Source organism: Chenopodium album, chromosome 11, assembly GCF_948465745.1.
Source record: "Chenopodium album chromosome 11, dcCheAlbu1.1, whole genome shotgun sequence".
Lineage (NCBI taxonomy): Eukaryota > Viridiplantae > Streptophyta > Magnoliopsida > Caryophyllales > Amaranthaceae > Chenopodium > Chenopodium album.
This window is the reverse complement of record NC_137844.1, coordinates 46125924-46136449: the sequence shown is the minus strand read 5'-3', so window position 1 is coordinate 46136449 and position 10526 is coordinate 46125924. Positions and strand designations below refer to the sequence as shown.

At 36.0% G+C, this 10526-nt stretch overlaps 1 protein-coding gene across 2 annotated transcripts; it reads right to left on the bottom strand.

Annotated features, from left to right (window-relative positions):
- Nucleotides 1-557: 557 nt before the first annotated feature.
- On the bottom strand, nucleotides 558-10009 carry LOC145567619 (protein BREAST CANCER SUSCEPTIBILITY 2 homolog B-like). Of its 2 annotated transcripts, XM_081626943.1 has the most exons (19): nucleotides 9741-10009; nucleotides 9499-9660; nucleotides 7965-9014; nucleotides 7762-7886; nucleotides 7525-7673; nucleotides 6876-6998; nucleotides 6532-6781; nucleotides 6395-6445; nucleotides 6202-6277; nucleotides 5982-6093; nucleotides 5827-5898; nucleotides 4223-4418; nucleotides 3969-4151; nucleotides 3678-3820; nucleotides 3544-3606; nucleotides 3239-3443; nucleotides 1824-1991; nucleotides 1657-1736; nucleotides 558-1539 (listed from the first exon to the last, which is right to left on the bottom strand). In XM_081626943.1, the coding sequence occupies exons 1-18, from the start codon at nucleotides 9886-9888 to the stop codon at nucleotides 1680-1682; spliced, it is 3333 nt and encodes a 1110-aa protein (XP_081483069.1). In that variant the 5' UTR covers nucleotides 9889-10009; the 3' UTR covers nucleotides 558-1539; nucleotides 1657-1679. The 2 variants fall into 2 exon arrangements, with proteins under 2 accessions (XP_081483069.1, XP_081483068.1); XM_081626942.1 differs by having other exon boundaries at nucleotides 558-1736.
- Nucleotides 10010-10526: the final 517 nt, after the last annotated feature.

Sequence of the window (10526 nt, the reverse complement as noted above, 5' to 3'; positions counted from 1 at the left end):
CTAAATCCTTTCTCAAAGATAGCCCTAAAACATTGTTTTTACATAAAATGGCAACTGATATTGACTTTATGAGAAATAATAATTAACAAGCAAATGACAACATTTTGTAAACGTAATACCGAAAGGAAATCGATATTGTGTAAATTAAAAGGAACTTCAAAAAGTTAAAGAAATAATCGATAATAGATAATTTAACTACTCTCTTTATTTCAAAATAATAGATATTTTCGCTTTTAATCATAACCATAGTACAATTAATCAACTAATTGTACTTGGCAGAGAGAAAAGGGAAAAGTGAAATATTGTATAATAATGGAATATTATATGAAAAAAAAAAAATATATATATATATATATATATATATATATATATATATATATATATATATATATATATATATATATATATATATATATATATATATATATAATAAAGCATTGGAACTAAAGTTTAGAAACAAGTTGTTTATATTTTCAAATTAAAAACTGCAAGTATAATCATTATTTTAAAATGACTAACATAGAAACTTATAACCGTTATATTTGAACAGAGGGAATATATCTTATTATAAGTGGATAATTAGGCTTCATCATTTATAGAAACGTGACTCCAATTTCTATGCGAAGTAGAGATGACTAGCGGACCAATTCTGGCAGGCCAAAGCCAAACTCACAGTAGTTCACCAGCTTAACTTGAGCCTTAACAATTCGTGTCTCAAAGGGACTGTTTTACGGAGCTATACTTTCATCCTGTCTTAAATAAACAGTTTGACTTATCCTTTAGAGGAAGAAAACAGAGATAATCTTCCAATAATACATTGCTGAAAGTAATGTGGAGTACAAGATGATAACAACTTCCATATATCTACACTCAGTTGATCCAGCTCTCTCATTCCACTTTTCAAGGTTTCTTCGTGTGTACCTATTTTCTGTGTTGGGGGAGGGGGGTGTACCAAATAATACGCTGAATTTACACAATTACAGATATTGTTACATTAAATAACTCGTCACCCCCCTTTGCTGTACAAATTTGGCAAATGTCCAGCAGGAACAGACTTGCATGACTCTGGCCGATTCTAGCAGACCCAACCTCCATCTAAATACTTGAAGTTGTATCAGATCATTCAGGGGCAGTGTTGTGTTACATATCAGGTTGATTGCAGCCATCAAGTTACCAAGCTTGAAAAGGATGTTCTTAGCACAACCTTAAATGTTTGTTGTCTTGCCTGGTTATCCCAGCATCTGGCTGTCATTTGGCTATGTTGATGGACAGAAACAAAGATCATCCTGCTGGTTGTGGGTCGTGCTTTTTAGCTGAGAGACAGCTTGGAGAAGTATCATCACTTGCGGGATTCCAAATAGTTTGATACACCCTCTTTCACTGATCCAGCTAAAAATTTGAGCTCCTAAGATGCACGCTTCATCTATTCCATATGTTGCATGGATGCTCCATAGATGTCAGAGCATGGTATAAGAAGATTCAATATTAGAACTTGCTAGGTTTATACAGGAACCTGGATTCAGCTCCTGCTAATAATCACTGCAAAAAGTCCCCTACTTGTGAGCATCTGTGTTGACAACTAGACCAATTGGACCTAATCCAAACACCTCAGATGCATGAGTTATTAAAATGTATAAAGGCAACATCTCAGCTTACATAACAGTCAGGTTTTAGATGTATTAGCCTTTAGGACCACCAACTATATGCAAAATCTTCTCCCTGAGCTTCTCAATTGACTGTATTATGTACGCCATAGTTTAGGATAGTGAGCATCAAAGGAAAAAAAAAAAAAGAAATAGAAGTCATATGAAGCTGATTCTTACCGAGCTTGCACTCTGCTGCCATTTCTTAACAAAACCAAAGGCATCCTTGAGATGGGAACAGTAAGGATGACTATATTTAAGGTAATATGTCGAATTTTCAGTAGCTTCCGCTACCCACATAAGATTTACATGATCCTTAGTTCTCTTCACAAGATTGCAGAAGCCAATCTGTAACAAAATTATAGGGGGAAGAAAAACAAACAAACTTGAGATGCAAAATAAGCAAATTAGATCCTACTGCTACACTCTTCCAGAAACAGTTTGCAGTAAGAGCATACTAAGTTCAAAATAAAAGAGCATGAAAGTATTCTTTATGGTAAAAAAAAAAAACAAGCAGGGTATAATGAAAAGAACATTGACTGGGAGTCTGGGAGCATAATTACACATCTGCTCCCATGTATAATCTAACAATTTGCAAATAAATATGAAAGCAAATAGGTGGAATTTATCATCAATGTATGCCAATTTAATAATGAACCATGAAATGAACATATAGCAATAAATTTATGCAACATCAAAATAAAAGAGCATACTAAGTTCAAAATAAAAGAGCATGAAAGTATTCTTTATGGTAAAAAAAAAAAAAAAACAAGCAGGGTATAATGAAAAGAACATTGACTGGGAGTCTGGGAGCATAATTGCACATCTGCTCCCATGTATAATCTAACAATTTGCAAATAAATATGAAAGCAAATAGGTGGAATTTATCATCAATGTATGCCAATTTGAATAAATAATGAGCCATGAAATGAACATATAGCAATAAATTTATGCAACATCAAACTCCATCGCTTTAAAGTAATGCAAGATAAGCAGAACCTACTTTTTCATTGTATGCTAATGATAAATTTACAAAGTTAGCTGACTAAAGCCACCAGCCCCATCCCCTCCTGGGTACAATTGCAAAATGTCAAATATGCCCACATCCTCACCATACTCCATTGAGAAAGAGAAGAAAGCTCAATTGTTCTACAGTAATTATATGTAATGAAAGTAAACCATTACATTAAATCTCAACTATAAATGCATCAGAAAGCAATGGCGCTCTTCTTTAACCTCAGATTCTAAAACAGCTTCAAAAGATTAGAAAATAATAAAACATAAAAGCTAAAAATTATATTTAAAACTTATGTAGGTTCTTTGTAGCAAAAAAGTGGTGAATATCATTAACTCAGGGATTAGGTAACCATTGAGCACCACAAAAAATAAAAAAAATAAAAAAAATAAAATAAAAAATAAAAGTGAAGATCTTTATTTCAACCAATCATACCACCAACTACCCCTTCTTAGCTAAACTAGTCCTCATTAAATGCAAAAGTGCAGTTCAAATGTTCATACGTTCAAGAAATGTCACTGCAAAGTGCAAACAACTTCTCTAGCTTAAAATTAATAAAATAAATAAAATTGGTTCTTACTATGCTGCCAACAAGGTTATGATTGATTGGAGATAAGGAATCATCATCATCACACGGGGAACAGAAGCTAATAGCCAGCAAGGAGAATGTTGATACTTCTGTTTCACACAAGGATCCATCAGTAACAAACACCCACTGTTTCTTTTGCTTACCAGATATATACTCAAGGCCCACATGTAAAACCAGCACGGCTGTGTCAAATTCACTGTTCAGCCAGAATAATGGAAGTAAGAAAAACACATATTTCCACAACTCTCTAAAGCTTTAAGCATAATAACTCAAAAATGCTACCATGTTACAATCACCTGGACAAAGGAACCTCCCCCATTCTTGACAATGATACTGGCTTGCGAGGATTAAAGAAGGGCCTAAAGAAAGAATATAGTCAGATTAGATAAGTCTTATATACAGTTTGACAATCCAGGGGGCAGATACTTACGCAAATGATTCCTTCTCTTTAGTAGTCAAAGGCTTCCATTTGGTGCTAGAACCTCTAGCTTGTAAATATAGTGTACTTATATCAGAATGCGATGGTATGAGGCCTGAAATAGCATAAGCCTGCCCCTCTACGAGCTCTAGCTTCTGACAAGTGCAAATACCAATTCAAATTGAGAACAGATACTCAGACAAGTTCAATTAGTCAACAGGTCAAGATGGAGTACGAGGGAAGAAGTTACATCTAAGTTTGGAAGCATGCAACAAAAGAAGATTTCTCTTAATCTGTACCAACCTGCTGTTCGGTAGGATTCCAAATTGAAATTAATCCCTCCCTTTGGACTTCATCTTTGTATTGCCCTCTACTTTTTAGTCCAAAAACCCTTACTCGCATAAATGGGGTGATGTCTCTAGCACTTAATCCTGCGTCTTCAAGTTCTTTCTCAATCAACCTCTGCAAGTCACCCTGCCTTGTCTCCTGCATTAGGAAAGTATATTAGCTTTATATAAAATCTGGAATCTCATCAAAGTATGAGAGCAGGAACACACATCAATGGTTGCTCGATATTTGGAGAATGATGCTAGCTGCTCAGAACTCATTTCTGCCATCAATAATTCTGGTTCAGCAGCACTCTCAAGCATCTTCATGATCTTTGCTCCTTCATTGTCATAGTCATCCTCTATACAAGAACCAACCAAACCTCTCTGAAAGTCTGATGTAAGTCCTTCTATAATGTTAGAGCGCCTGTACAGCAAAAAAAAAAAACATGGAAAAATTTAGTGTGAAACGTCTCCTAAATTTTTCAGCATACTTTTGGGCAAGTGATATTCAGAGCCAATGTACATTGAATATTTTGGTTCCATTAGAAATGGATAAAGGGATCAAACAGAAAACAGCTAGTAAGCCTTTTTGCAAGACTTGCTAGATAAAACAAAGATTGCAGATTTAGTTATTATACAGTACATGCAAGGAAGACAGTAGAAGTAACCAGGTGGCTGGGGAAGGGAGAGGGGACCAAATATTGAAGGCTGGGAATTATTTTTAAAAGCACACATCTTATTTAACCTTCTACTTAAGTTGGGCTTTTTTTTCTTTTTTTTTTTTTTTTTTTTTTTTTTTTTTTTTTTTTTTGTGTTTGTGGAAGAGGGGGGGGGGGGGGGGGAGTCTACTAAAGAAATGCAAGCTTAATTGCAATTCATCCACAATACTTTGAAAATAATGTCCCTACTAGTCTGAGCTTCTTACACTATGTTTTAATAACAATAGTGAAGGGAAAGGGAGGGGAACGAAAAAGAGGGAAGGGAAAGGGAGGTTAGGTGAGGAGAAGGGAAAGGGAGGTGAGGGGAGGAAGAAGGTGGCCTTTCATTTTCCTTCCAAATCTCTCCAATTTCCTCCCCTTCCCTCCTTATATTAGATATCCAAACAAAGGATGATGTATCCCTCCTTTTCTTTTCTTTTCTTTTCCTTTCCCTCCATTTCTCTCTATCCAAACATTGCCTTGGGGATCAGGTAGCAATCTTCTTCAACCATGCCAAGTGCCACTGGTGAACAGCAGCCAGGTGGTTGCTGCAGTTATTATGCAAACTTACATCACCAATTGAAATAACTTGAGCTTTATTGAATGAATCAACCAAACTCGTCTTTAATGTCAAATAACATTCATCACATCACATTGGTTTGAATTGGAAGAAAATCTTTTGGCAGACTTGTTCGCTTTAAAAGACAGTTTTGCAGGAATTGTTCATATGAACCTTGTAACAAAAGCTTACATGAGAAAGGATAAAAAATTATATTAAAGAAAACTTGAGAAGAATTTTCTGCTTAAATATAATTATTAAAGACAAAGTTCAACAGTACATGTGATTAGGCTTTTTTCATAAATAAGCATGTGTCAACACAAATACTCCACCATGATTCAATAGTATTATTTGGATCTAAATAAAATTGTTCACCAGAAATGCCAAATAAATGGCAACACAACTATTCCACCGTGATTACAAATAATTGTCGATTTAAAAGGTAAATAATTGACCATTCACCAACATTGACAAGGAAAATAGTGATGGTATTCCACCATGATCTAAAAAGTGATCATTGGTTCAAAAAGGGAAACAATCACACATCTAACCAACAATAGCAGGGCAAACCTCACCTCTGGTTGTAAAGCTGAGTTAGTGAAGCCTCCAACTTTTCTGACCTCACAATATAGCCTCCACTCTTTAACCTGTAGAAGACACAATTGTTTTACATTATATCATCAAAAGTAGAACATTGTTCAAATGTGCAGCAGCAGCATCACAAGTCTACCTTTCCCTATAAAGGACAGGGTATATCCTGGTAACTCCAACTAGGGTCCTAGGGATTAGACCTCCATTATCCTTGATGCATCTGAATGCCAATGGTGCACATATTCCTCTACCTTCAAATTCAATTGACCAGGTAAAGACAGCCAAGACAATGAGACTGTCATCAAGTCACAATCAAAATGTTAAGAAAGAAGATTAGTACATTAGTTAATGATACTCACAAAATCCTAAACGTTCATGCCAGCTAGCTCTGTACGTTCCATTAATGTGCAGCATTAAACTAATTGATGGCGATGCCTGAGAAAAAAAGAAATGGTCAGAGAAAACCCATAAGATAACCCAAATGGATGTATACAAGGTTATACTACTCAGCTACTTTAAAGTCTTCAAGAAAGCCAAAAAGACAAAGCAAACCTTGAGCGGAGAAACAGGTCCGTTCCAGCCATTTAAACCAGCTCCACATATCTATAGGACAAATAATCATTAAGAAACTGTTTTTTCAAGCAGTATCCTTAGAAAGACATGGAGTGCATTAAACAGAAATGCTATACCCGTAGTTTTTGTCCCACAAATATTTTCCCCGCATCAAGTTGCTTTGACAACACAAGATCTAACTGGGCACATACCGAGTACCACCCATCAGTAAGTTCTATTCTAGAATTGCTACTCTTATCTGCCATACTTGTACTTGGATCCTCAATCTCAGAGACACATAACACCAGCATGGAAGAAGGTGATGCATCTCCTTCTAGAACTCTTTTGATTGCAGAACGCTGACCATGGTTAACTTCACGTTCATATCTGCAAAAGTGCATTAAAAAAAAAATGTCAAATCACTTCAAGCTCTTATTTCAATGAAAAAAAAAATAAATAACTTAACATAATTATCATTTACCTATACTTTAGCTCCTCAAGCACATTAGAAATAGTTAAAAATTTCTTCATAAATTTAGACGAATAACACCTCTCATAGCTTGCAAGTTTCCACACAATCCACTTGCAGTGATTTGTGACCCACCTACAAGAAAAACAAAAAAATTAGTTTCAAGGACTAAAAGTTATAAGAAGCAAAGCAACCTTCACAATTCTATCCAACTATGATGAAGAATCAAAGACATTAAAACTGGATCTCAACTGCCCCATATTATTAGGAATGAAATAAATATGCATGGTAAAATTGTGGTCTATCTCATAGTGTTCCCACTCTTGCTAGGCAATTCTGCAAGTGGGTGAGAGGGGCCCAAGTCAGGTCTACTAGATTATTATTCTGCAGGTATCCAGCCAAATTAATCTAACTTCACGTTAACATTCACAAAAACTGCTTATAATGTACCACATGGGTCTTTTTCAGTGTCTGGTACATATCGGCTAAACAGAGCACGAATCAAAACTACCTTAAGCTGAAGCAGTTCATAAAATTTTAAATGCATTCTGCCATCTAAGTCAGAAGGTAAAATTTCTAAGACAAAAAAAATCCACTTCTTCCTAATACAACTAGTCTGGGTCTTGGTAGGGGAGAAGAGGAGAATATTAGAATAGTTTACTCTTTTGATGCATGTTGTGCAGAAGCTCCTGACTGAACCAACAGATGGTAGAAATTTTCAACACCAAACCGCCGGGATCCATCGAAAAATGTGTATTTCTCTGAAGTTCGAGGGGTTATCTGCCACACTTCCTCTGGAATATGGTCCAGCTACATTCATTAAGGTTCAGTGGAAATTTCAGGAACAATAAGTGGAAGTGCTAAAAGTAAAAAGACCAATTATAATTCCATTACATACCAACTCTGGATAGGTTGGAGGCTTTTCAAAAAATTCCTTGACATACAATCTTGAGCTCTGAAAGGGGTAACGGGTACAAACTCTTTTTCGACAATGTGAAGCCTCGGATTCCCTGCTGGACAATCCTAAATCACAAACAGCTTGTTAAGTAGGAATGGGTACTGAAACTTTGTCAAATCTATTAAATGATTTCATGAACTCACCATCAGGGATGGAAGAAAGGTTGCTATTCAGAGGAGTGATGAACTTTGAATTTCTTGGCATTTTGAATGGAGAAACAGAGCTTCTTTTCCCAAGTCTCTTCAGCTCAGAGGTTGTTCCTTTTTTAGTTGCAGAGACTTTAGAGTCAATGCCTATAGTGTTTGATATATCAGATAGTGGCACCCCGGATGACTTTGAGAATCTATGGAATCCTGGACCAGCACCGTTGGCCATGGAGGGCTGCGATACTGGATCAGGTACAATGGACTTCCCTTGCAATCTCTTTGTTGGACACAATGACGATAGTTTACCATTTGATTTGCAGTTACTTTCCTCAGCATCGAATTTCCTCATTAAATTGGTCCCTGATATCAAGTTCTCTGATTTGGCTTCTAATAATGGCTTAATAGTAGAAGATGACTTCATTGGAGATACAAAGATCTTTGGATTTGGTTCAGATTTATGAGAATAATCAGTCTTATTTTCCTTGTTAAAGAAGCTCCCATCAGAATCTCCAGGCTTGATAAACGAAAACATGGAACCACCTGCATCTCCCTCATTTGAAGGACTGTCCATCTCTAGGTCACCAAGAAGGTTTCGCGCTCGCTGCAAGGCATCCCTAGAAACTGATATGAATCTGCCACCAGCAGTATTGAACTTAATTGCGGGTGGTTTGCAGGTAGAATCAGACATCTCTGGTCGTATAAGTTTAGCAAAATCCTCATCACCAAACTCAGCTCCAGACGAATCACTCTTCAAATGAAACGGAGACTTTGAGAAGTGCATATCCTTATTGGCTCCCATACTTCTGATCCCAAACTTCCTCTTCCCTAATGAAGAATGTTTTTCAAATGCAGATGTGACCACACCACAAAATTTCTTCTTCGCAGGCTCAGACCCTTGGGTAGAGAAATCATCATTACTTTCTTCGACACCCAACAATGCTCTAGCTCTAAGAAGCCCACTAGAAGATACATTAACTTTCTTCCCAGAGCCCGTTTGAAACATAGAATTAGGAGTGCTGAACCCACTTCCTTTAAAACATGGTTGCCCTGAAAAAGCAATTGGATAAAAACTTTATTAAGCATAATATGCACAATTCTAGTTTTCCAATCCCCGAGGTGCTCACATTCCAATTTATGGAGTATTTCCAACCAGTTCCTATAAAATGCATTATTGTGTAGTTCTTAGTATAGGATGTACACTCCCATCAACTTATTAAAAATAAATTAACAAAAAACAGCCAAAAGATAGCGATAACAAACAACGAAATGGTAATCAGCAAGAGTTCAGCACTGTCTCGAACACCTCAAAATGAATTATAGCTGATAATTCAGCTACAAATATATCAAAGCACAGTAAAAACTAAACCAGCAAAACCTATAACTAATCAAATTCCCAAATTTCAATCACATCAAAATCCAGCTGAGCATGCATAATTGAATAAAAACCTAATACAATTACAATCAAAATATAAAACATCAACCTAAGATATAAATCAAAATCAACAAAACGAAAAGTGTTGGAAACCCTAACCTGTATCAAAATTATCGACAAAATCATCTCCAAGAACAGAAGAAGCTTTCGCAATCGACGATTTCTTCAACACAACAGAGCTCCCGGATCCAGTTCGAAACGTTGGAATATCATCATCAACAACATTTCGATTATCACAATCCTCCAAAATCTTCGAACATCCTGCACAATTTCACCATCATTTATCAAAATCAAATCAATTATCACTGAAAACCTCCATTAGGGGAGAGAGAAAGGAATACCTTGAAGCAAAACATCGTGGAAGGAAGGAAGAGAAGGCGGAGGAGTAGAGCAATGGTGGTTGTTTTGTTGGTGGGAGGGTTGCTGCGATGGAGAAACTTCCCACCGGAAATTGTCTCCGACGTCGGAAAATATCTGCCAATTTGACATTACACGGCGTGACGGCGAGATTTCGTCAATTTTCCGGCGAATTTTGTGGTTTAGGGCTTTTTCAATTTTGGGTAATTGAAATATGAAATATAAAATGTGAGCAGCGGAAACTTTTTTCACAAGGCGGGAACTTTGAAGATTTTTTGGCTTTGTTTGTTTGACAAGTGAGGCGGTGAAACAACAAACCGCTGAGGATTTGCCGATTGGACTAATGACTAGTAACGAGTCCTCCCACTGCATTTAGTATAACTAAGCGCATAGCTGTTATTTGTTTGGAATGTATATAGGAGGGATTCACTTAATTTTTGTGATTCTTTATTGCTACAATGGTATTTTTAATGTACTATTATACCTATTTTTTATACTACTAGAGTATAAGTTGTTTTAGTAGTATTATTTATAGCCATTATAGGTAACAGTGGTGTAATATTTGTACCACTAAAAAAAAAAAAAAAAAAAAAAAAAAAGTTCTTTTGTCTTATAAGTTATAGCTTCTATTTACTTGTCATGTAAATAACAGCTATACACCAATACTTAACTTAACTAGAGTATATCCGTGCTGTTTCTAAAAACAGAATCCTCCTAAGCGTGTTAGGGTATTACAAGGTATATCAAGATGTCGTAAAACTATTGTCCGA

Excerpts from the sequence above, each read along its gene's own strand:
- LOC145567619 (XM_081626942.1), bottom strand. The coding sequence starts at position 9,888 with ATGTCAAATTGGCAGATATTTTCCGACGTCGGAGACAATTTCCGGTGG. Across the intron at positions 4,419-5,826 it reads ACTCAGCTTTACAACCAGAG|GCGCTCTAACATTATAGAAG; the intron begins GTGAGGTTTGCC and ends TTTGCTGTACAG. Across the intron at positions 3,444-3,543 it reads GGGGAGGTTCCTTTGTCCAG|TGAATTTGACACAGCCGTGC; the intron begins GTGATTGTAACA and ends CTGGCTGAACAG.